Here is a 25,507-nt window from a genome sequence, read left to right on the forward strand (position 1 = left end):
TTAAGCAGCTTTAAATTCAGTTTCCTCTTCAGGTTTGTTGTTCCATCAGATTCAGGAAACAAGATGTTCACGCTTTTTGTTTAACAAATCAGCAGCAAAAGCCTATAAAATATGCAGTGTATCCCCCCCACCCCACCAGGATTGGGATCCAGCAGATAGCAGAGGCAGCGATACAGAAGTCAGGGCTATGAGGGTGGCACAGATTGGGAGTGAGAAGAGCAGCCAGCCCCAGCACAGCTCTGCTGTTGGGAAAATGCACTTTGTTTTGGGGGGAAAAGAGTCTATTGCTTCTTTTCCCAGCCTGGTTTGCAGCAGTGTTTTGGGAAGTCGCTGGTAACCTCAGCCACAGAACGGAGCTTGTGTGTGCACACATGTGTGCACGTGCAATCCTCAGTATTCCTGCATCCGGGCATCCTTCTTGTGGATATTCAACTCATGGTCCCTCTCTCGCCATTCCCACGGAGAAGCTGTAACTGCGGGCTGAGCAGGCGTGCTCAGAGCTAAACCCCAAATGCACACCCATCACCCTCCCGTCCATCCCTAGCCCCAAATACTTCCCAGCAAATCTGTTCTCCTCCACTGTCCCCACAGGCGACCTTCAAAGGCTGGATGGACATCATGTACGCCGCCGTGGACTCACGCGAGGTGAGGGGACAAGCAGGGATGTCACAACCGGCACCAAGCATCGCTCATCCCAGCGGGTCGGTTCCCCCTGGTAGACTGGGAGCAGAGTCCTGGGGCTGAGGTACAGCTCAGCGTGGACTGGGGATGGACCCCTTGGCCGCAGCATCCCCTCTGGCTCTGCCCATTGGTGCTGGGGGGGCTGCCTGCGTCCCACCCACAGCTTCAGCTAGAACATGGGATGAAGAGTGGAGAAACCCCCAAAACATCCCCCCTGCTGTGGTGTACAGCCTCAAAAAGGGCAGCCGGTTGTCTCCCTGTGACACCCGTGTCATTGTCTCCTGCATCCCAGCTGCATCCTGGCCCCCACGCAGGGCTCCCACCTCACCCGGGCTACAGCTGGGGCAAGCCCACTCCTCTCAGCTTCAGCTTCATGGTCCAAAATCCCTGCTCACTCTCCCCAGCTCCAAGCCGGAGGGCTCATCCTTCACCCTGCTGTGAGACCATGCCCTCCATGTGCCCCTCCATCTGGGAGAGCTTATCCCGTCCTGGAGAAAGTGCCTGGCTTGCCTTGAGCAATAAATTGGTTATTAAAACAGAGCAGCCAGCATTTAACCTTTGGGTTAAATGGGTTATTAAAAAAGAAGTGTTTTGAAGAGTTTCATGCAGAGGCTGTTTTTACTGTGACCCATCCCAAAACGTGTCCCCACGCCAGCCCATGCGTGCACACACTGCCACGAGCCGACGCAGCAGGAGGGACTTCCTACCTTTCTCTAAGGGAGCAAACTTGCCCAGGCCCCGCTGCGGGGGTCAGCCCCGCACACCCACAGCCCTGAACGTATTGTTTTCATTGTCTTTTTTTAGCATCAGAAACAGCCGCTCTGCTCGCCCCAGCTGCAGCTGCCGGCACTCAGTGGAGGAGCTGCTTCCAGCTCCCTCTGAAAATGCCTCGGGCTCCTGCCTCCCCAAAGACCCGGGGCAAAGCTGTTTCAGGAGCAAATCCACTCTCTTCTGCCAAAAGCTTCCCTGGAAATGGGGGAAGCAGGTTGTGACGCCTTGGGATGTCTCCAGTCAAACATAGAGCAGAATTAAGTGATGCCCCTTGAGTGTTTTCCAAGACTGCCAGCCTGTGGCACCCCCGTGTGCTGGCGTGGCACAAGTTAAACCACTTTTCCTTTCCCCTCTTGGCTATATTTCAGCCCTTGGAAAGCTGACTATTGGGAAGAAACTCAAGTTTGCTCATTGATATCGCTGCACCTGGGCATCCTTTCCTACTCCCCAGCCTATGCCGTGGGATTGGGGGTCAGCACATCCTTGTCCCCCAGCCGGTGTCACGTGGATGTCCCTTCCCGTGGCTGCTCCCATGGAGACCACTCAACCTGCACAGCATCTGCCAAAGGTTTTGGAGCAGCCACCCCACAGCTCTGTCCAGATGCAGTGACCCCTTATCACGGGCCTGGGGACACGCTGTCCGCAGAGGGTTGGTCTCACATTTCCCATCTCTCCTGGTCAGGTTGAAGAGCAGCCAGTGTATGAGATCAACCTCTACATGTACATCTACTTCGTCATCTTCATCATCTTTGGCGCCTTCTTCACCCTGAACCTCTTTATCGGCGTCATCATCGACAACTTCAACCAGCAGAAGAAAAAGATAAGTATTTTCTGGGTCCTGCAGCCACTGCTGCCTCCCGGGGCACTGGCCCGGGATGGAGGGGAGCAGCACCGTCATGGGGTGAGGGGACCAGGGCCACTGTGCCCGGGGCTCGGATGGACCCAGGGGCTCTTATCCATTAGTGGCTTCCTGCAGAGTGAACAAGGAGAGCTGGACAAACAGCACATGAGGCTTTGTGTCCTGGCCATAGCGTTTACGGAGGACTTCACTTACGGATGCAGAGGGAGCAGGCAAGGGAGGCTGCGTTTTGTCTTGCCTGTGCCATGGCAGGCACGGCTGTACGCCTGTGCCATCACGTTTATTTTCTTTTCCCACCCCGTGACCCTTTCTCATCATTTTCCCATGCATCAAGGAGAGACTCAACTTCTGCTTTCACGCGAGTAGCACAGGACTAATACCCCTGGGCTGCCAGAGTGGGGAGTGGGCGGAGGGTGGGTGACACGGAGCACGTTGTTTGTGCCAAGCAAGGTCTGAAGCACACCGAGATGCTGCCTCGCTCCCAGCAGGATCCAGCCAGCAAGGAGGGAGAGAGCCCTGGCAGGGCATGGGGTGCCCCCCTCGCTGCAGCGGGCTGGGAGGCGGCATCTCACCTCTGCAGGAGGTGGGGTGAGCACCCATGGGTGCTGTGAATTGGGGGAAGCAGAAAAGGGCAAGCAGGGAGGAAGTAGGTTTCACTGAGTCAGTGCAGCAGGCAATGCCTGGTAGGAGCTTGGCTGGAGGTGCTTGGTGGGAAGGAGCATGGATGGTGGTGCTTGGTAGGAAGAGGCGAGTTCCCAAGACTAACAGTGGTGATTCCCTTTATAATTTGGAGGCAAAGACATCTTCATGACAGAAGAGCAGAAGAAATACTATAATGCCATGAAGAAGCTCGGTTCCAAGAAACCCCAGAAGCCCATTCCCAGGCCATCGGTATGTTGGGTTACTCACCCTGGAGTGCAGCAGGGAGGGAGCACTTCAAGCCACCAACTGTCCCAAAGTGAATGAGAAGAGTCTAGGGAAGAGCATTTGTCAGGACAAGGAGCCAAATCCTGGCTCCCCATTGCTACTCTTCAGACAGGACCTTGCTAAAAGCTGAGGCTTCAGAAGAGGTTCACATCAGGCATCCTTTGGATCTGCTCTTCAGCCCTGGGTCCGCTGTCAAGGGCAAGGAGGGGATCCCTTTTGCAGGGATTAGGGTTTTCTCCTAGCTCAGCTCCCAGCTCCTCTCTCAAAGGGAGTTAGGCTCAGGGGAAGCTCAGTTTTCAGCACTTCTAGAAGGGACATTGCCAATACATACACAGTTGTGACTTGGGTTTGGTTTTGATAGCCCAGCTCAAACAAGGCCTTCTCCCATGTGTTTATTTTTCCTCTGATGCGTTAGCTGTAGATATAATTAGAAAGCAACGGTCCCCTGTGCCCACACCTCCTGGCCATGGTGTTACCAGGTGGGTTTCATCTTGCAAGGTGCTGGGTAACCTCCTCCCATAGCTTTTGGGGCCGTGAGACCTGTCTATTGGCCACAAACTTGAGGTTTCCTGCACTCTTTTAAATACAGTTCCTTCTTCTTTTTCTGTTGTGTCTTTGTTTTGTATGTGTCTGTCCTGTGTTCCCACCTCACCTCTGGTTCTCCGTCATCACCCACGTGGCCCTTATGGCAGAACAAGTTTCAAGGGATGGTGTTTGACTTTGTTACCAAGCAAGTGTTTGACATAACCATCATGATCCTGATTTGTCTTAACATGGTGACCATGATGGTCGAAACAGACGATCAAAGTGAACTCAAAACATCTGTCCTCTACAAGATCAACCTGGTCTTCATTGTCATCTTCACTGGAGAGTGTGTGCTCAAAATGTTCGCCTTGCGCTACTACTACTTCACTATCGGTTGGAACATCTTTGACTTTGTGGTGGTCATCCTCTCCATCTTAGGCGAGTCCTGCTGGTTCCTCAGGGGTCCCACTGGATAACAAAGGGTGGAAATGGTCTGGCTGGTCCACAGCCCGCACTGTCACTGGCCATCCCCCTTACACCCACCCTTTGAGCAGGGCCAAGCCAACAGGACAAGACAGATGCGAGGCCACCAGGCAGGGTGAGGGGGTGGGATTCTGTCCCACTCCTCCTTGGTGTTGGGTTCCCCTTGTCTCCATGTTGCATGGCTGCACTGCTGAAACAGAGCAGCCAGTGTTTAACCTTTGGGTCTGTGCTCAGAGAAAGTTTGGAATACATTCCCTTTGCCACCAGCGGAGCAGAGCAGTGTGTGCCATTGGGGGTGGCCTCATCTGCCTCTGTCTCCCCAACCCTAGCAGATGAAGTGGAGTAGCTCCACCTCACCTCCCTACGTTGGCTGTAGAGCATGGCAAGCTTACCTCTTTTTCATTCTTTCACAGGTATTGTCCTGTCGGACATCATAGAGAAGTACTTCGTATCACCCACCCTCTTCAGGGTCATCAGGCTGGCAAGGATTGGCCGTGTCCTCCGGCTGATCCGAGGGGCAAAAGGCATCCGGACTCTCCTGTTTGCTCTGATGATGTCCCTGCCTGCCCTGTTCAACATCGGCCTCCTGCTTTTCCTCGTCATGTTCATCTACTCCATCTTTGGGATGTCCAATTTTGCCTATGTAAAGAAGGAGGCGGGGATCGATGACATCTTCAACTTCGAAACTTTCGGGAACAGCATCATCTGCCTCTTCCAGATCACCACGTCAGCTGGATGGGATGGCCTCCTCAGCCCAATCCTGAACAGCGGTCCCCCCGACTGCGACCCCGACCTGGAAAACCCTGGCAGTTCCGTAAAAGGGGACTGTGGCAATCCATCTATCGGCATCTTCTTCTTCTGCAGCTACATCATCATTTCCTTTCTCATCGTGGTGAACATGTACATTGCCATCATCCTGGAGAACTTCAACGTGGCCACGGAGGAGAGCAGCGAACCTCTCTGTGAAGACGATTTTGAAATGTTTTATGAAACTTGGGAGAAGTTTGACCCGGACGCCACCCAGTTCATTGCGTACAGCACCTTGTCTGACTTTGTAGACACCTTGCAGGAGCCGCTCAAAATTCCCAAGCCGAACAAGATCAAGCTAATCACCATGGATCTACCAATGGTTGCTGGGGACAAAATTCACTGTCTGGATATCCTCTTTGCCCTGACTAAGGAAGTGCTGGGAGACTCGGGAGAGATGGATGCCTTGAAGGCCACCATGGAGGAGAAGTTCATGGCTGCAAACCCCTCCAAGGTTTCTTATGAACCCATCACCACCACTCTGAAAAGGAAACATGAGGAAGTCTGTGCTACAAAAATCCAGAGGGCTTTCCGGAGGTACCTCCTGAGGCGCTCGGTGAAGCAGGCATCCTACATGTACAGGCACAGTAAGGACGAGGATGCCCTGAGAGAGGACGCACCCGAGAAGGAAGGTCTGATCGCCACTAAAATGCATGAGATGTACGGGAACAGTGGGACAGATGTGGAGACAGCCCCTGCCTTTGGTCTTGCACCCGTTCCCAGCTCAGAGACTCGAGATGCTCCTGGTGAAGCAAAGGCATGGGATAAGGAACGTGTTGTGAAAGAGTCGCTGGTATAACAGGAGGAGGTTTCCATCTCTCGCCCAGCCTGAAGAGACTTCATTTGTAGCTCCTTTTCAAGAGCTCTTCCATATACAGATCAATAGATCTTAGATATTGAGCTAATTTCAGATATTTCAAGTAGACACCTTAACTTTCGAAGCAGGATCTCTTACTGATCTTGGGTTTTACAGCTCACTGCACTTGCAAAGAGTTTAATATTTTTCTTATGAGAATTAAATGTGAAATCTATTGTTGGTGAAAGAGAAACATCTTAGTTTTGAAATGATCTCATCATGGTAACGATGTTTTTCAGACATTAACAAATGAGTATGGCAGTCCTTTTACTTAAAGTAATTATTTATTAATATTATTTCACAATTAAGAGATTTTCTTGTATATTATTCTTCCAGAGTGCAGCCAAGTAGCCAGTGAAAGATGAGCCAAGTGAAATAATATTAAGAATAATTACAGAAAAGACAAGGTTTTGTGAACAAAAATCTCCAATGTCTTAAAGTAGCACCTTTCTTTTGAATATTTGAATAAGCTTTATGGATTTTTTTTTTTTTTTGTTATATACAGAGAAAGTGCAATTATGTCTTAAAGATTTGTTTGCTTAGCCAAAACAAAGCATCTGCAGATATGTTCTCAGGGTTAAATATCAGGTTTTAAAGGTCTCTGAATATGCATTGAAATCATAAATCAATCAGGTCTCTATGGTACGAATGTAAACAGTATTTACAGTCATGCTGCTTCTCTGTTTTCCCGTTTCATCCAGATTTTGTGGCAGGAAAGCAATGGACAAAGGTAGGGTTTGGAAAACCCCCTCCAGGAATCCCAGTCCCCGTGACAAAACGCTCTCGGGTTTCCTCAAGCCCCATAGCTAGAGGAAACGTCCCGCTGGAGCGCTCTTGGTTAGCGTTAATTAACGAGACGCACCCGCGGGGATCAGAGCAGGTCTTTGAACGGTCCTTGCAATGAGCTGCTTCAACGGGGTCCCTTAAATCCCATCGGCCACCGAGCAGCAGGGGCCGTAATGCAATGAATGCTGCCACTGGGGTGTAAACCCCAAAATACTGGGGCAGAGCATCCTTCCCTTGGCTGGGGCTCTGGAGATGACTGGGCGGCACGTGCCAGGCTGCCTGCAGAGCCTGGTGGGGCCAGGCAGGTCCTCACCAGGAAACCTCCCGGCAGAGGAGGGGTTTCCCAGGGGGAAGGGGTTTACTGCTCTTGACACAGGTGGGCAAAAGGAAAGTAAATCAAGAAAAATGTGCAAAACGCCCCGAGTTCATCTCCAGACCGCCTTCTGCCTTCAAAAGGGAAACAACCTATTGAGATCAAAACAAACATGAACCAAAACCTCTTCCAGTTAAAACAAGGGCTGCTTCTTGAAGCCGAAGGGTCTGTCTTTTTTTTATTATTATAATTATTTTTTTTTCTCGGGCTGATTTTGGCACCGAGCCGTTACGGATGCCCCATGTTCAGGCTGGCCAGGAGCGGTGCTGAGCTTGCTTGCATCCACGTGCTGTCGGCCAGGCGGCAGAGCCAGGGTCGCTCTGCTCATCCCGTAGCGTTGTGCTTTCATTTCCTTGTTGCGTAGGGTGATGCTCCCTGGAACAGGAGCCTGAGCTGCTTTAAACGGCGTTTGTGTGGGAAGCATCCACGGCATGGCGGTTTCCAGCCCGGATTGTGGTTCACAATCAATGCTGCTTGTACATACGTGTCGTCGGTGATGGGAAAAATGCCAAAGAGCAGGATTCGTGTGAGCTAAAGCCATTTTTCTTTGTACATTTCTTAAAATAAACAACTGTAAATGGTCTATTATTACGATACCAAATGCGGTGGTGTGTGTTAGAGGGAAAAATGTTTTCCCTGCCCCTGGGAGGGGTGAATGCCCCCTCCCTTTGCTCCAGGGCTGATATGGGGACCCCTTTTGCACGGCCTTGGGTGGACCTGCCATCCTCAGCAGGACCTGGTGGTCCCATCTTGCGCAAGAGACCCCCTGGGCTGCCTCCCCCTGGCACCTCCAACCCAGCCCAGACCCCAGAGCTTCTGCTCTGTTTGCGGACAAGTCCCCTGGAGCCCTCGGTGCCTCACAGCAATCAGCCCCAACTCTGGGAGCTGTAGGAGATGCTGCTGCAGGTTCAACCAAGGAGAGAGGTGGGCTTGGAGGAGGTGCAGACCCCCTGAGCTGCCCCATGCCAGGCTCTGTGGGGCCAAACCTGCCCCACTGGCCACGCGGGAGCAGTTCAGCGTCATGGGGAGAAGGCAGCAGTGGGCGAAGGAGGTTTCTGCGTCAATGCGTGGCTGGAGGAGGAGCCGCCTCCGGGACCCGCTGACATCCCCGAGGGCCACGGCACGGCCTCACCGCTGTGTTTTCGCTCTCGCTGGAACAGCTCATCCCAGGGCTGGCGTGAGTCAAGTTGAGAGCATCGTGGTGCCGCGCAGGCAGGGGGCTGGAGGGAGGAGGTGGCACAACCCACCGTCCCTGTTCTCCTGCAGTAGGGGAAAGGAGAGTGGTGAAACCCAAGCCCTGATCAATAGGAATGGGCTGGGGAAGGGCGCAGCTGCCTGACAGCAGCTCTGCTCTGCCCACAGGGCATGGTCTGGCCATGTGCTGTGGGCTGGGGAGCCAGGGTCGCCCAGGGGAAGAGACACGGGGACACGGGACCCTCCCTCTAAGACCATCACGTCTCCCTGTGTCCCATGCCAGTGGGTACTGCAAGCACAGGGGACTTCAAGGGGAGACTGAGCCCCTCTGGACCAGGTCTGTGCCTGCTCAAGGGTGCCAAGGAGCTGGCAGGCAGTGCAGGGGGGTAATCTGGCCACCGTCACAGCAAACCCGCTTTAGTTTGTGCCCCGCTCCTGGTTTTGCCTTACAGGGCTTTCCCAGGCACCTCCAGCATCCCTGCCTCATTCATCACAGCTCCGATCTCCAAGCCCAAGGCTTGATAAAAATCCCTCCAGTGCCTGCCGAGCATAGGGGCATCCCCTGTCGCTTTTGCCTTGCTGGGATGTCACAGCCAGGCTGTGCTTTTCCAGCAAGACCTGGGGTGATGGCAGCAGGGACTGAGCAGCGCAGCCCCAACGTACAGCAGCACGTATGGCATGACCCGCCTGCTCTACCAGGAGAAGACACCTCTCCCATCATCTCTTTCCCTCTTGGGGCCAGTCTTCCTCTGGAAACCTTTATTTCTCCTCTTTCTTGCTTCGTGTCTCTTCGCATACAAGGTGAGGCTCAAGCTGGTTCCCAGAAGCTGCCGGATACTCAGAACCGGCAAAAAAACCACCAAACCTGCAGAAGGTGAAGGTTTGGGGAGGCCCCAGGCAGAGGCACCCGGGCTCTGGGGACCAACACGGCTGGCAAAAGTACCCAAAGGTGTTTTTCACATGGAGTTACAGTTCAGTGCTCACCCGCAGCCGGTAACGCGCAGCAGCCGAAGGACAGGGCATGGAGGGAAACCGTATTTCTGCATCAGAGTAAAGGGGGACAGAGCTCACCTTGGGGTGCCACTTCCCCAGGGAGTGGCTGTCTCCAAAGGACTCACGGAGAAGGGTCTCGGTCATGGCAAACGGGGGGTGGAGAGGGAGCGGGCATGGCTGGCACCGAGGGAGGTGAGACCTTGTTTTGACCATCTTCTCTTCTAGATTTCACCCTTGCCTGGAAGGGTGGCTGTGGGGACTCTCTGGGATGCTGGGGACAGGAGCTGGGGGACCAATCCCACTGCACCCCACAATGAGCAGGGAGAAGGAGAAACCCCACAAACATCCTCTCTTCCCACCCCATTCCTGCTCCAACTCTCGTAACTGGGGCAGCATCAACCCCTGCCCATCACCTGCAGGGCTAAACTGGGGGGGATCTGCCCACGCTGCTGTGGAGCTGGGGTACAACCCTGGGGGTAACCCCCACCCTCTACCCCCCCAGGGATGCGGCAGCGCTGGCAGTCGCATCCTGCTCCCTGGACACATCCCCTGTGCTCAGCCCAGGTTTTGCATCGCCAACTGCTTTGCAGATGGGCTCATCTCCAGTTCTGGTGCAGAACCACGCCAGTCATGGCCACCTCCATCAAATAACGCCACCATGACGAGGACGGCCCAGAGACACGAGGCTGGATGGTGCCCAGGGCGCAGGCACCGGCCGCCCCAGCGTCTGCGCTGCATTCAAAACCAGCCCCCAGGGGAAAGTCCCCTTGGGGAGGATTTACATGAGCAGGAAAGGGGCCGTCTCGCATAGCGGCAGCTTTGCCATTTTTAGGTACGGAGACCAAGCCGGTCGGAGCGGCCGCTGTGTTTTGCAGAAGCGAGGGCCGGCGACTGGATGTTTCCCTGCCGTTTGCAGTGAAAGATGGCTGATCTTTGCACGAGGCTCTGGGTGCTCCAGGCAAACCTCTGGCTGATGGCTCTGGTCACAGGTAGGCGTCAAACGCTGGCTTTGCATCTCAGAGCAAAGAAACGTGCACCCAGGCGATGCGCCGGCACGGTCCCTGGCTTAGTGCAACGAGGGACTTCACCCAGGTCCGGCTTTAAATGCATTAGTTTTAAACATTGCAATTGCCGCTCTCAGCCCTGCTTTGTGCAGGAAGCCAGCCGGGCGCAGCGGAGCCAGGGAGGACCCGCGGGGGCTCAGGGCTCAACGCCTGCCTCGGATTTCGGGTTTTGCTTCCTGCTGGGGTGCAGGGAGGGGTGCAGAGACAGAGCACTTTCTCAGGCAGCCGGCAGGCTTTGGTAGGAGCCTGGTGCCAAGCGGGTGCACAGCCTGCCCGGCTGTGGTTGCAGGTGGCAGGAAAGAAGGGCTGGGTTGTTTTTTTCACCATTTATTGCTCTCGGAGGCCTGAGGATGGGGCTGGCACATTACTGAGGCCACGGTCAAGCCATGTCCCTTTGCTCCGTGGGGTTCAGTGCCCAGGAGCGGAGGAGAAATGAGAGGAAAAAGGCTTTTGGGGGTGATCCATGGGTCCTGTATGAACATCCCTGTGCTGTTCCCCTTTGCATCCCCATGGAGAAGCAGCAGCTAAACCCAGGACACAGCTCCTGTCCCCTCTTGCAGGGACACCCACAAAAACCTGCAGTAGCTCCCACCTTCGGCTGGGGAAACTTGTGCCCTCAGGAGAAAGGGCATTTAAAGGATTCCTGTTGGGTGGCCACCCAAGTCCAGCATGGATTTGAGGTCGCAGGGTTTCATCCTGGCTCTCATGGTGGCTTCGAGGGAGGACAGGGGAAGCTCAGCCCACCCGTGGTTGCAATGGAAATCTTGGCTTTGAGGGGTGCGAGGGCTTTCAGGGCGAGGGACCGGCCTGATCTTCGTTTAGAAACACCAGCAAAACATGGAGAGCAAAGCCCTGTGTGCCGGACACGTACCCAACACACAGGCGCATCTCCCCACCTCAGAAAAAAAATGAAATGAGGCTGGAGGGGAGAGTTTGCCTGCAGAGGTGTAGGTGCTGGAGGTGAACAGGGAGCACGGACCTGGAAGAGGCTCTGGGGAACAAGGGGAGCCCAGGGCTGAGCCAGGAGATCCCTGCCGGGCTACTGTTTGGAGCAGGAAGGTCTGCAGCAGGGTGGCAAGGCTCGGGGCACAACTTAGGCTGGGGAATTGAACCTTCCTTTTTCTTCTTGGGGGGAGTTTTGCAGCTGCCCCAACACACTGGGAGGTGGTGCAGCCCCCGCCTCCGTGCCAGCTTCCCCACGGTGGGGTTTGGCGAATATTCATCAAGCGGATGGAGCTAGGCACTGAAGCGGTGCAGTAAACAGGGCTGGTGCTTCCTGCCCAGCTGCAGCAAGAGGAACCGAGGCACGGGGGCACTGGAGCTGCGGGCAGGGGCACCCATGGGTGCTGGGGGGTCCCCGCCTCACCCTGCTTCCTGCACTGCATCGCAGGTCCCACAGCTCCATCCAGCCCTTGTCCCGGGGGGCTGCACGGTCCCGGGGTCCCCCCGTCCATCACAAGCCCCAGCAGGGAAAGTGTTTCTGGTTGAGTCAGAAAATGGAGAGTGTAAATAAAGAGGCGTGAGGCTCTCTGGGCCCTTTCTGAGAGGTGCCAGCCTAGGGGGATATTAATAGCAAAGGCGGGTTTCACTGGGATGTCAGCCGTCAACCAGAAAGCAACTAACTTAGAGAAGATTCAGGAGATGGGATGGAAATAGAAGGGTTTGTACCCAAACCTGCGCTGCCCCATGTCCTCTGAGTGGGGCTCTGGTTGATGTTCCCAAGCACTCCATCCCGTACGGAGTGGGCACGAAGGACCCACGGTACATGCCATCCCACGTGGGACACCCTGCATGGGCTTGTCCTACATGGGCTCTTGGCCACTATCTCAGGGCCCTTCTCCTGTCTTGCAGGTGGGATCTCAGCAGACAAGAACAGCACCAGGAGCAGCACAGGTAATCTCTCAGACCCATCGCGCTCCTTCCCTACGTGTGTCCTCAGGGTCCGTCCCGTCCCCACTGGCTATGCCATGAAGGTGCCGGTCCCCTGCAGAGCTGGAGATGTCCCATCACCCACAGGTCTTCTCCATCACAAAGGCAATTCCCAGGCTGTGACCTCCTCCATGGCATTTCCCCAGCCCCACACCTTGCTCTCCCTCTGCAAAGCCGGATCCGTTTTTTCTTTCCTAAGCACACACACGTTTTGCCTCTGCGTTTGCAGAGCACGTTGCATGAACAAGCCGTGCCTTGGGACCAGGCACTGGGCTTATGCACACAGGGCTTGTGCCATTCCCACCCACGGGGTATTAAGCACGAACTCTGCAAGCCAAATGAGCCCGCAAACTCACCAGCTCTGGGACCAAAACACGGGCCAAAATACAAAATACAGCAAAATGCAAAAAATGTGGAAGCGTGAGAGAAGCCAGCTGGGAAGATGGGTCTGTCCTAGCAAAGGCTCCATGGTGTGTGCCAGCACAGGCTGTAATTTTGGAGCTGGGACTAACATGATGTACATAGAGAGGGGTGGGAACCGCAAAAAAGTATTCGAGTGAAGCTATTCCCACAGAAAACTGGCATTTCCATTAAAAACATGTTTTCACCAAAAGTCTCCGATTTCTACCCCCAGACGACGATGATTCACCAAAACAAAGCTGAATGCCCAAAAACAATATAATCCATGAAAATGGAAATGGAATTTGGGAGATACTGGGGGGCAGGTCTCATGGGAGCGGCTTTTTCTCTGATGCGCCCCAGGTGCCGGGTCGTTGCTCACCGTGACCACCCTTGTCCCCTGGCAGGTGGCGCGTGCCCCATGGTGCAGCAGCACCCACGCTATGTGGCAGCCAAGAAGAACATGCCTGTCCACTTCATCTGCTACACTCAGGAGCCCCACAGCATGCAGTGGTACAAAACGGCAGAGGACAGTGATGACCTCTATGAGCTGGACCACAGCAACTCCCGCTACAGCATCGAGAGGAAAGACAACTTCATCAACTTCACCATCTTCAAGATCAACTATGCGGACAATGGCATCTACGTGTGTGACAGCAAGAACCTCACGGCGGAGAAGAGGTGGCCGCACTTGTGCGGGACAGAGCTCAGAGTCATGGGTGAGTGGGAGCTCCCCATCCTCCATGCGCCCCAGGAGATGCTCTTTTTCCTTCTCCCACCCTTTCCCCCTCCATGTGAACCCCACATCATGCTCCTACGCACCCATCTCTCCCCGTGCGGATGGAACCCCTTCAGATACAACTGTAGATACTTCATGGCACCACAGAGGTTTCTTTGCTCGTTGTCAGCCACCAAGCAGCAGGACAACCTCCCCCAGTTTGTCCTGGCATGTCCATCCCGCAGAAACACATCCCAGGGACTGCATTCCCCTAATAAATCAGATTTTTCCTGGTCCTGGCTAGTGGTGGGTCCTGCCCAAGGTGTCTCATCCCAGAGCTGGTCCCTGATGCCAACCCTGGGGGCAGTTTGCAATGCTCTGGTCTCTGCCAAGGGGGAGAGCATGTCACCCTGGTCACCCGCCCCCAATCCGTTCTTGCTGACACACGAACCTGTGGCCATGCCAAGCTCATCCCTGTTCCCTGGGAGCCTGGCACAGAGGTGGGACTTGGGGCTCTCCCTGTGCTGCTGCTCCCAGGTCACAGTAACATCCAGCAGATCCAGAGCAGGAACACCCTGAAAGACGCCATCATCATTATCCAGTCCATCCTGCTTGTCATCTTCATCAGTGTCCCCATGCTCCTCTTCCTAGATAAAGTAAGTGACAGTGTCTCCAGCAGTGAGGATGTCCCCAACTTCGCTGCTGCAGTGCTCAAAGCGGTGTCCTGCATCCCGGGCAGGACACTGCTAGGGATGGGGATGGGCAGGCACCGAGTTTGGGGCTGTTGCATGGGAGCGTGGCTAGCTGAAGTGGGAAAATAAGCATCTAAAACAGTGTGTGGGACTGTGCGGATTTGCCTGTGGAAGCGGTGGGACCTGGCCTGGGGGGACGAGGCCGGGGACAGGGGATGGGGATCCTGGTGGGTGCTGACACCCAACCTGTGACTCTGCTCTCCATAGGGTGAAGGCAAGGAAAGCCCAGAGGAGGACCACACCTATGAGGTAATGTTGCATTAATTATAGAAGCACCTCTGCAATATCAACCTGAGCCTTGAACTAGCCAGTGGTGCCCTTGCTGGGTGCCTGCTGGGTACCACCAGCCCTTGCAGGGCACATCAGGGCATTTTCCTCCCAAGTGCCTGTTGCACATCAGCCATAAAAAGCTGCTCGTAAAACCAAGCCAAGCTCTGAGCACATGCAGCCACCTATCCCCATCTCTCCTCTCAGAAGCTGCCCCGATCTCTGGGGGAATAGCCTGGAAATGGGTCCCCACTTGAGGTTCCCAAGGGGGGATGCGGTGTGGATAGAACCATGGTGGCCCTCCTGTGTCTCACCCTCCCTCTTCTTGGTGCAGGGCCTGGAGGTGGAGCAGATGGCCACCTACGAGGACATCACTCCTTTCCGGGATGTGAAGGCCAAGTGGACAGTTGGGGAGCACCCGGGCGAAGAGTGAGGGGTCCTGCACCCACCGCCAGGCTGGCACGGCTGGCACAGCTCCCTGCCAGCACCCTGCCGGCACCCGTGGGGACGGGCCCGCGGCTCCTGCCCTGGACTACGGCTCTGACGGGCGCCTGGATCCCGGGCTGCGATCCTGGGCTGCAAGCCACCTCCAGCAGCCCTGCACGGAGCTCGGGTCCTGCTGCCCTTGGGTGCTCGCTTTGCCGCGTCCGGGCTGTGCCCATCAAGGCTGCCCTGCCCCGGCTGTCACTCTCACCGCCCCGCTGATGAACCCCTAAAGCCTATGTAGAAATTAGGAGCCAACCGCAGTCCCCCCGGTAGCAAACTGGCCCCAAACCCTGGGCAGCCCCACACCATGGTGCTGAACTCCTGCATGGTTAATGCAATGGAAGTACCAGGGTGGGTGGTGGGTCTCCTCCAGCCCCACCTGGGAAGGAGAGGACCAGTTATGATCACTCTCCGTGCTGCAAGGACCCTCCTGGGCTGCGAGACCCTGCTGCAGCCCTGGCAGAGGAGCCGAGGTGAGCAGCACCATCTGGGTGCTACAAGAAGTGGATTTTGGGCCACTGTTTAGCTCCCAAGCCATGGACGTGTCCAGCAGGCCAAGCTGGCCGTTGTCTGAGATGGAAGATCCTCCAAAAGCACCTCTTTTGCCTCAAAGACTACGGGAAAGGCTGGGGAGATAGCTCGCCCAGAGGGTCTTGCACAAGGTTTGCTCCTCTCCAGGCAAGAGCTGGTCTGTGTCACGAGGACGTCCCCGTGGTGAGGGACATGTGTGACCTCCGAACCTATGGGAAAGATGTAAATTGTGGGACACAAATGTCCAACTGCTTTTTGAAGTCCTAATAAAGGTAATGGGTAAATTCACACCCTGCTCCGTCCTGCCATGCCCAGGCAGGGGGTGTCCCATAACCCTGGTATCAGAAATGGTGTGGGCAGCAGGAGTAGGGAGGTGATGGTGCCCCTGTACTCGGCGCTGGTGAGGCCGCACCTCAAATACTGTGTTCAGTTTTGGGCCCCTCACTCCAAGAAGGACATTGAGGTGCTGGAGCGTGTCCAGAGAAGGGCGATGGAGCTGGTGAGGGGTCTGGAGCACAAGTGTGATGAGGAGCGGCTGAGGGAGCTGGGGCTGTTCAGTCTGGAGAAGAGGAGGCTGAGGGGAGACCTCATCGCTCTCTACAACTGCCTGAAAGGGGGTTGTGGGGAGGTGGGTGTTGGTCTCTTCTCCCAAGTGACAAGTGACAGGACAAGAGGAAATGGCCTCAAGTTGCGCCAGGGGAGGTTCAGGCTGGATATTAGGAAAAATGTCTTTCCTGAGAGAGTGGTGAAGCATTGGAAGAGGCTGCCCAGGGAGGTGGTGGAGTCACCATCCCTGGAGGGGTTCAAGGAACGTGTGGACGTGGCACTGCGGGACATGGTTTAGTGGGCATGGTGGGGTTGGGTTGATGGTTGGACTTGATGGTCTTACAGGTCTTTTCCAACCTTAATGATTCTGTGATTCTGTGGTGCTACTGTTGGTGGGATGCCCTGGGAATAAGGAGCAGCTTTTCATGGGTCCAGCTTAGCTAGAAACCTAACTTCACCCCATCAGGGCCCTGAGTGCAGGCTGGGCTGTAAAGCCACAAGCAGCCATGGGGCTCTCCGGGAAGCTCTCGCTGAGCACGCATGGGGGGACCTCCACGGTCCCAAGACGTCAGCTTGGGATGAGAGACAAAGACCGTCTCCAGGAACCAAAGCAGGAGAACAGGGCCCAGGGCCAGGAGCTCCACTCCCAGCTACATCTGGTCTCGCAAGAGAAGCTAAAAAACATCTGGAGAGGAGCAGAGCGGTGCTAATGGGTTTTGTTAATAAAAACTGTCTTGGCACGGCAGCAGCAGCCGTGTGGGTGATGGGGCTCAGGGGTAGCTGGGCACCCAACAGAAGGGCTCGCGGGCTCCGGAGAGGCACGGTTAGCACAGCGCAGCGGGTTCGGTGGGTTTGGCTGGATGAGGCAGGACAAGAGGGTGACAAGGACTGTGGGGCTGAAAGTCTGTCCCCCCTTGGAGAGCCCAGGGCCCCTGCGTCCCTGTGGCTCACAACATTTTAGGCCCCAAGAAGACAGGACTGCTCCACTTCCCAAAAGAGCCGCTAGAAAAGGGAGGGTAAAATCATGAGCAAACAGGGCTTTTCAGCGGGGAACAGGATGGTTTTTGTTTAGTAGTAAACCACCTTCGTGGAAAATTGGTATTCAATCTAAATAGCGCAAAACCAGCATTTTAAGATTGATTTTTACTAGCTAAATAAAATTATCCCAAATTAGTTGCATGCATATGTATATAAATGTTACTTAAACATGCTTTACTTATAAAATTGATTAATTAAAGAAAGGAGTATTCACAGTGAGAGAAGTGAACTGGCTGTTCCCGGTTTCCACGTTTGCCAAGATTTTAGGACTAGCAGAGCTCATCCCTCCATCCCTTGTTTTCAGTTACGAAATGGAAGAGGAAGGCAAATTTTCGGGCCTTCCCAGTTCCCAACCGCTTTCTCAGCTCTGTGTAAACAACTCACTCAACTGACTTAACCGAATCATATGAAAATAAGGAGAATCTGCTGTTTGCACCTGGAGAGGAAGCCACCGATGTCAAAAGCAGTTTCGGCGACCCCAGTTGCGCTCTGCTGCTTGGCCGCCCTCTTAGCCCAGGGCTTTGGCTTCCTTTAAAATGCCAGAAGCAGATTAAGTATTTCTGTAGTGTTAGTGGTTTATGTTAAATGCTTAGACTAGTTTCCAGGGAGCCTAGAGATAGGGTTTGTTGTAATTTTATACTGAGATAGGTTTGTATTGAAAATGCATTTAATGTAAATAAATATATTTCAGTATACACAGTCCAAGCTCCGTACTTTGTCCTGATTTGTATCCCTACCATCAGCAGGATGGTCAGGCAAACGGGCTGGGTTGCAGTCCTAGACCTCTTCAGCCTCATCTTTAGAAACTGAGCAGTTCTAGCTCTAGTAAATAAAACCCATCAATTCAATCTGAAAAGGAATATTTACCTTCTGAGCAAGTGAGCTAGCAGAGGTAGTCAAGCGTCATTTAAAACCTCTGTCAACCGTGTCGTTGCCCACCGAAGTGCAGAGCCTGGGCTGTGGGCCAGCAGCTGGGTCCTCCGTCAGGATTCACCGGTTGCAGCTCACCCACCAGCCTGGGAAGGTCCTCTCCACACAACCACCCCAGGCTGGGGGGGCACGAGGACCCGGGGAGTATACGTGCCTGCAAGGAGAGTTGCTTCACTTGTTTAGATGCTGCTGGTGATGCTCAGGGTAAGGCGGGTGGACGTGGGACCACCCTGAAGAGAATTGAGAGGTTTTTTTCTCTTTCAAAAAAGAAAAGGAACTTGGAAATTACAGAATGTCACGCTGCTTTATGAGATGCTACTTTGGGTCACAAATACGGGCAGTTGAAAGCTAGAAAAATGCCAAGCTGATATTTGAGAGCTGCTTATGCAACTGTAATTTTGCCAGTGGCATGTGTTTGCCCAGCCCAGCATTGCACAGTCACGCACTGCCTTCTCCATGACGCTTCTGCCTCATTTAATGCCCAGAGATGATCGGGGACAAACCAAGTCTCCGGGGCACTGCACAGTCTGGATCACCCTGACATCTCCATGCTTGGCTGCAACATAAAAAATGTTGATTTAGCACCTTGCTTTCACTAACAGAGCTAGAGAGGGAGCAGGGCAGCAAGTGATGGGCAGGACTCGGGTGCAAGGTGCTGTACCAGTCTAGCTGCAGCAGTGGGGCATCATCACTAACGGGCAGCAGAGCCTGTGCTGGGCTGGGGTGCCTGCTGCTCTGCTCACCTCTGACAAATATTGACATATTTAAACGCAATCTGGAGTAGAAAAACACACCCAGATGTTGCTGGCTATTGGGTGACGGGATACCTGATAGCTGCAGGACCCACTGTTCCCTCTTCTCTAGGGACTGACATTTACTCTGCGACACCACCGCGTCTCCAGCAAGCAAACACCCTGGGGCTTCTCGGAACAGACCACGCTCTACCGGGCATGTTTATTAACCAGCTCTCGCACCCTCTGCTCCAGCCGCCCCAGTGATGATGCTGCCTCTCGGAAACCGGAGCCACACCACAGGGGCACAGCAAACGCAGGGCCCGGGGGAGCCAAATCACCACCCCTGACCAGGGAGCAGTCCCTGAACCCCGGACAAAGAGCCAGAACAGGGTGGTTTGGGGCCATCAGTGCCTTATGGGGAGTAAGAGTCCTTTAAGCCCCCCCTGGAGCTGCCCATCCCAGGTTCTGTCTTGTTTTGCTCCAAAGCAGGGATAGGTGTGCTGTGACCTCTCCTCTTCCCCATCTCCTCTTCCCCATCTCCTCTCCCTCCTTTCCACACCAGCCCTCTGCTTAAGCCAGAGATATTTCACGTTTGCATCTCAGGCAGCAGCAGGAAGACGCTCACAACCAGATCTTCTCCTGGCCTTGCCCAGCTGAGGATGTGAGAAACCTCCCAGAGCGTTGGCATCTGGATTTGCAGTGGGCAGGCTGGTACCCGAGCAAGCACCTGGTTATGACAGCTCTTCGTCACACCTACTGCAAACCAGCTTACCAAAACTATTTGCTGAACTTTCGAAACTTTGGTAGCATGAAAGAAATTAAGTGGAAGAAATAGGATTCATTTGGCCACATCCATCCAGCTCTATCCCTGCTAACAACAAAGGGGAAAATTTCCCACTTGCTTTGGGTCAGAAGTCTCCCAAACTGGCCAGTCAGCCGTTAACTGTGGGCCAAGGCTGCAGAGCCAGGCAGGAAAATGAGGTGGATTTTCGACCCCCTGCAGCAAATTCCACCGTGTAAAAGCACTGATCTGATTTGGGATGGGTCTTCCAATGACGATAAAACCTTTATTTGCAATAAACAGCAGAATATGGCGAAATCATTCAGCACTGATTTCATCCCCAGGCAAACAACCTCCCCAACCTTTACATCTATGTATAAATGACTACAATTAGGTAGCACCATTACGAACACTTGTGCATTTATGCACGGAGAAGATACAGAGATGTTGTTGTGATCATGAACACATATATACATTTTAAACAGACCCCCTGCTATATAAGGGGTGGCTCAACAGTTACCTTTACCAGCCTAGATGAAAAGAGGAAACATTCACTGCCAACCAACACCTGAGCAGCTCGCCGGGCAGAAATGGCTCCAGGTACTTTTTTTATTTCAGTTTTAAAGGATTGCCAGCGCTGCCGCATGCTTGGGGTGATGGGAGATGATGATGGGGTGGCACTGTGGAGGGCTATACACACTCAGTGCCAGCCTTAAATTAAAATGTGGCGACTTATAAATCAAAGAAGAAGAATACCTTTCCCCACAGTGTGACTTCAATCCATGATTTAACTTAGGTAGTCATTAGCCTAAACTGGGCAAGGAGAGGGTGGAGAACATGAAGAACAAGGTCAAGCCACAGTTATAATAGCTATTATTAACATAAATGTTGGCAGGGATATTAAAACTCATATTCAAAGCTTAAGAGGGGGATCAGGATGATGTCTAATGCATACGTCCAAGACTTAGAGGCTCCAGGGCATTCCTCCACTGAAAGGTATTTGTCTGGTATTAACTTTGTGGTCTCTGTAATCACAGCTGGACACTTGTCCGAGTTAGTTAGATGTCACGGATTGAAAACATTTAGGCTCAACAAAGATCACCAAATTCTGCAGGTATGTCCCAGAGAGAAAAAGTAGGTGGTCACAGCACAGGTAATGTCATCGGCTCTCGTCCTAGTGAAGGCAGGCAGCCGGTTTCACGTCAGCAGCATGGCACAAACCTAGGCTGAAGCGAGATGCTCACAGGCCCTCACCTGGTACTCACCATCCCCTGCTTGCTCATGCAATGAAGAGTGCGCTGTGCTCTCCTTATGAGGGCAAGGCCTACGGAAAAACGTGAGCATGTTAGGGAAAAACAGGGACACTCTCTAGTTTTCATGGAGGAACAATGACTCTTCAGCCAGGAAGATGCTGCTTGTAACACTGGGAGCAGTACAAGCCTCGAGGGCATGTCTAGTGAAAGGGCCAGGGTTTCATCTGATTTTGGGGAGAGTTAAACTCACCCACGGAGTCAAACAAGACGTTCAGGAAGGTGAGCCCCAGCCAGCATGGACAGAACAGGCTGGGAGTTAATCCCCAGGTGCCACCCCGCTCTGCAGCACAGTCACTAAAGGACCGCTAACACCTTTCCTCCCCGCTTTGCTGCAGGGTCATGGTTTTCTCCTCTCTTCATTGCTGTGATCGCTCTGGGACTGCAGTGGCCACAGGAAGCTGCCACCTTCCCGGCCATGCCCCTTTCCAACCTGTTTGCCAACGCCGTGCTGAGGGCTCAGCACCTTCACCTCCTGGCTGCCGAGACATACAAAGAGTTCGTAAGTGTTGTGGCCTCTGGGCTTCTCCTCCGCATTAGCTTGATGTTTCAGGACCGTGCCACAGCTTCCCACCCAGTATAACTTCCTAGAAACGGAGACTTTTCAGCTATTGGTGTCTTCTCCGTCAGCTCTCAACGCGAGAAAGGGTCTTAATAGGACAGGGCAGGTTCTGTCCCATCAGCCTGGACCCTGTTTCCTCCTCACAGCTCTCTGCCCCCACCTCTGATCCTGCACAGTCACCTCCTCAGGGCCACTGCTGCCCACGTCCAAACCCACTGCACAGGGTCAGCTGTCTCAAAGAGAAACCTGGCTCCGAAAACAGTGGGAGATGTCACAGACATTTTGCAAGACTTTCCTGTGTCAGTCACCTACGACCCTGGCTGATTCTGAGTGCTTAAAACTATCCCGTCTCCGCTGTTGCCAGGAACTGGCATGAGCTGTCACTTTGGCAAAAGCTGTCCTTGGGGGTCACCTACTCCTTGGGAGAACCCGGTCCAAGTGTCTTTGCGTTCACCTTAGCACTTTGGGTTGGTGAGAGGAAGACCTTTAGGTCCAGCAGCTACTGTGCCAACATACAAAGTCCTGCTTCTATCTGCCAACCCTGTACAGAGACACCTCATGTCTCACATTTCTTTCTCGTGAAGAGTAACCGTTCAGGACAGCTTGGGAAAGCGTCTAGGGTCTCCTCCCAATACATGGGCAACAGATCTGAGTGTATTTGGGATGTCTCCACAGGAACGCACCTATATTCCAGAGGACCAAAGACACGCCAACAAAAATTCCCAGGCAGCATTTTGTTACTCAGAAACCATCCCTGCTCCCACGGGGAAGGATGATGCCCAGCAGAAATCGGTAAGTTCTCTCCCCCGAGGCAAGCACAGACCTGTTTGAAGAGCCCAGCTGTGCTTCATTACAGGAACAGAGGGTTTCCATCCGTGAGCACTTCAGTGCCTCCTGAGGTATCATTCCTTCTCTGCCTTTTTACTATTTAAACCCTGCGTGAAAAAAGACAGACTCTTCTGCGTTAGACTATAAATCGTATTCCCGCCCCAAGGAGAAGGAAAAGCCATTGTCTGCACAGGACACATGGCTGGGTGGTGCTCCTCAGCTTGTAAACTTGTCTGTATCTGCTGAAGCTGCAGCAGCAGTGGCACAGCTCTGGATCACCTCTGGGCTCTTTCAGAAGGAGCAGGACACACAGGTAACTCTACCAAATACCTCACCTGCACAGCTTTGATCCTTTCTTATTTTCAGGACATGGAGCTTCTTCGGTTTTCACTGGTTCTCATCCAGTCCTGGTTGACCCCAGTACAATACCTAAGCAAGGTGTTCACAAACAATCTGGTTTTTGGCACCTCAGACAGAGTGTATGAAAAACTAAAGGACCTGGAAGAAGGGATCCAAGCTCTGATGAGGGTAAGTTGCAGCATGACTACAGAATAAGAGAGATCTCCAAGACACAGGGCACTGAGCTCTCAGGGTCTTCCACAGGACCCAAAGACCATGAGAAGTCTCCCCACCTTCCACTCTGAAGACCAGTGGCACCCTTTGGACTTTGCTTACCTTAAGATAATGAGATGATGTCACCCGTTTGCACACATTTCATCACTGGGGAGTATAAGGAAACACATAACAAATGTTAATAGCACTGTCATAACCACTCAGATAGCAGTACAGACAAGGAAGATCACAACAGTCCAGACCCAAAGTCTTTCCAAACCCAGCACCAAAGAATACTCAGTTGCTTAAATCTCCTATACAAACAGCAACATAAGGATGTTTGCTACATCTCCATGCAAAATACTTTAAAGCGGAGTAAATTTTGCAACCTGGTTTTAAGGACTCACACCGTTTTATAAAAACAATGCACCTAAGTCTGTGTACAGATGGAAGCCTGTGCTCTGATGTTTCTCTCTTGCAATAATACAGGACCCAGACAGCTGAGAGTGGGATCTTTGTCAAGGGTCGCTCTTAATTTTTGCTTTGTTATTTTAAATGAAATTGCTTATTGTCTGCCAGGATCCCTTTTCAGTTATGCTTACTCTGTAACTAAGTTTATCAGCCAGCATCACCATGTAGGTAGAGCTCTGAGACCTGTGTCTGTGAGAAATGTGTCCGGACAATTATTTACATCTTCTAGCATCTAAATAATTCTGAAAGTCAGGCCCTGAGAGTAAATAGAGATCTTCTGTCCCGACACTTCAGCTGGAGTAAGTAGGTATATGTATCAGTACCATTTCCAGATCTTGCTCTCCATTTGATATGTGCTTGGGCATTGGGAAGCAGTACACAGAAACTAGACAAATAATCACATTTTATCCATTTATGATGCTGTTTTCTTAACGAAAACTGTCCTGTTTACTGTGCCAGCTGGTGAGCAAAGCAGGGCAGGAGGAGCGGCAGATTGCAGACCTCTCGGCTCCAGACGCACGTGCCTTGGGTCTGGGTTAGAGCTTTGTTCACTGGGAAAGTGGGAGAAAAGAGAATTATTTGCCTGGTTCCCCGTCTCCTTGGCTAGACTAGCTACACAGAGCCCCCGCGACTTTCCCCTTATTTTAAGACCCCAAAAGACACACTCGTCCCTCCCTGCAGCCTTGTGCTCAGCTCCCTTCTCGCTGGCAGCAATTTGTGTAGCATCACCCCTGCGTAATTATCCTTCCTGTAAACATATAAACTCAAAAGTACGTTTGAAATACAACTAAGAGCGGGGGGGGATGGACCTCAACCTCCTCTAAAGCTGGATGGGAGCTCTGGTGATGGGCCCCTTGGAGGATGCTCATCCCCAGGCCCCCGCCGCCGCCTCCCCCAGCACCTCTCCATCCTCTCGCAGGAGCTGGAGGACCGGAGCCCGCGGGGTCCCCAGATCCTCAAACCAACCTACGACAAATTCGACATCCACCTGCGCAACGAGGACGCCTTGCTGAAGAACTACGGCTTGCTCTCCTGCTTCAAGAAGGACCTGCACAAGGTGGAGACTTACCTGAAGGTGATGAAATGCCGGCGCTACGGAGAGGGAAACTGCACCGTTTGACGCCGGGGTGGCTCCCCGTTTGCCCCGGGCTCTCGCCGGCCACGGCTGCCCTGCTCCTTGTAAAGAAAATTGGAGAATAAACCTGCTACCTGCCAACCTGGCTCTGGCTTTTGGGGGGCTGCGGGGACAGGCTGCCATGGGGGGACGAGCCAGTGCCTGGGCAGGGCGGGTGTGGGGCTGGGGGGGGGATTTGGGGCTGGGGGGTGGATGTGACACGCGGAAACAAACTTCCCAACTTACACAGAGTTATAAAGCGGCGTGTTTATTGCGGCGCCGGGTGCAAGGGGATTTCTCCTCAAAGCTTGCACACCGGGTTAAAATCATGACAGGTATTTAAAACAGTTAACAATGTTAGTTACGCCGACTGGTGCTACCCCTTAATTAACTCTTGGTTAATACTTTTCTTACTTCATCTTCAAGTTACAGTTCTCTTTTAATTCACTACACATTCTCAGAGAGTAGGGGGCTAAATTGGGTTAGGGCTTTTCTAGCCAGGAGGTGTGGTTTTTAGTATTAAAACGAGATTATACTGAGACAAGTTAACTCTAGGGCACTATTTTGGCAGTCTGTTCTATTTTTCTACGATTCGTCCTTGTGCTCATCGTTATTGCTAGTTAGCAGAGAGTCAGTGCAGACAGTCTTTATCTCTAACATGTCCAAGTACCGGGTGCAGTTGTTATGAAGTATCTTCTCTACATTCTTCTTTCTTACTTTTAATCCTTGTTTCTGTAACAGATGTGGGGCTGGGGGGGTGGGTGTGGGGCTGGGGGGGTGGATGTGGGGCTGAGGGCTGGATGTGGGGGTGGATGTGGGGCTGGGGGGTGGATGTGGGGCTGGGGAGGGGGTGGATGTGGGGCTGAGGGATGGATGTGGGGCTGGGGGGTGGATGTGGGGCTGAGGGATGGATGTGGGGCTGGGGGGGTGGATGTGGGGCTGAGGGGTGGATGTGGGGCTGGGGGGTGGATGTGGGGGTGGATGTGGGGCTGAGGGGTGGATTTGGGGCTGAGGGGTGGATGTGGGGTGGATGTGGGGCTGAGGGCTGGATGTGGGGGTGGATGTGGGGCTGAGGGGGCTGGATGTGGGGCTGAGGGATGGATGTGGGGCTGGGGAGGGGGTGGATGTGGGGCTGAGGGGTGGATTTGGGGCTGGGGGGGTGGATGTGGGGCTGAGGGGTGGATGTGGGGCTGGGGGGGTGGATGTGGGAGGCTGAGGGGTGGATGTGGGGCTGGGGGGG

The 25,507-nt window shown here is 53.5% G+C and overlaps 3 protein-coding genes across 3 annotated transcripts in view; all 3 read left to right on the forward strand.

Moving 5' to 3' along the window:
* SCN4A (sodium voltage-gated channel alpha subunit 4) overlaps window positions 1-5,852 on the forward strand; it is a 32,083-nt gene extending 26,231 nt beyond the window's left edge. Inside the window, exons 21-25 of the mRNA XM_059830462.1 lie at window positions 592-645; window positions 2,135-2,270; window positions 3,096-3,202; window positions 3,931-4,201; window positions 4,660-5,852. Of these exons, the coding sequence (XP_059686445.1) occupies window positions 592-645; window positions 2,135-2,270; window positions 3,096-3,202; window positions 3,931-4,201; window positions 4,660-5,852 (1,761 nt within the window). The remainder of the gene's footprint in view (window positions 1-591; window positions 646-2,134; window positions 2,271-3,095; window positions 3,203-3,930; window positions 4,202-4,659) is intronic.
* A 4,325-nt stretch (window positions 5,853-10,177) lies between these two features.
* On the forward strand, window positions 10,178-14,817 carry CD79B (CD79b molecule). Its single transcript, XM_059830594.1, has 6 exons — window positions 10,178-10,244; window positions 12,171-12,212; window positions 13,055-13,366; window positions 13,903-14,021; window positions 14,325-14,366; window positions 14,719-14,817. The coding sequence occupies exons 1-6, from the start codon at window positions 10,178-10,180 to the stop codon at window positions 14,815-14,817; spliced, it is 681 nt and encodes a 226-aa protein (XP_059686577.1).
* Window positions 14,818-20,546: 5,729 nt separating this feature from the next.
* On the forward strand, window positions 20,547-24,273 carry GH1 (growth hormone 1). The gene is made up of 5 exons (XM_059830184.1): window positions 20,547-20,583; window positions 21,079-21,242; window positions 21,978-22,094; window positions 22,497-22,658; window positions 24,073-24,273. Exons 1-5 carry the CDS (start codon window positions 20,547-20,549, stop codon window positions 24,271-24,273), a joined length of 681 nt encoding a protein of 226 aa, XP_059686167.1.
* The last annotated feature ends 1,234 nt before the right edge of the window (window positions 24,274-25,507 follow it).

The sequence above is a fragment of the Gavia stellata genome, chromosome 28, assembly GCF_030936135.1.
Source record: "Gavia stellata isolate bGavSte3 chromosome 28, bGavSte3.hap2, whole genome shotgun sequence".
NCBI classification, from domain to species: Eukaryota; Metazoa; Chordata; class Aves; order Gaviiformes; family Gaviidae; genus Gavia; species Gavia stellata.

Bases quoted from the DNA above. Each gene is read 5' to 3' on its own strand.
- CD79B (XM_059830594.1), top strand. From the start codon at position 10,178: ATGGCTGATCTTTGCACGAGGCTCTGGGTGCTCCAGGCAAACCTCTGG. The intron at 13,367-13,902 runs GTGAGTGGGAGC...TGCTGCTCCCAG, and splicing joins GACAGAGCTCAGAGTCATGG to GTCACAGTAACATCCAGCAG. The intron at 14,367-14,718 runs GTAATGTTGCAT...TTCTTGGTGCAG, and splicing joins AGGAGGACCACACCTATGAG to GGCCTGGAGGTGGAGCAGAT.
- GH1 (XM_059830184.1), top strand. From the start codon at position 20,547: ATGTCCCAGAGAGAAAAAGTAGGTGGTCACAGCACAG. The intron at 20,584-21,078 runs GTAATGTCATCG...GCTTTGCTGCAG, and splicing joins AGTAGGTGGTCACAGCACAG to GGTCATGGTTTTCTCCTCTC. The intron at 22,659-24,072 runs GTAAGTTGCAGC...ATCCTCTCGCAG, and splicing joins GGATCCAAGCTCTGATGAGG to GAGCTGGAGGACCGGAGCCC.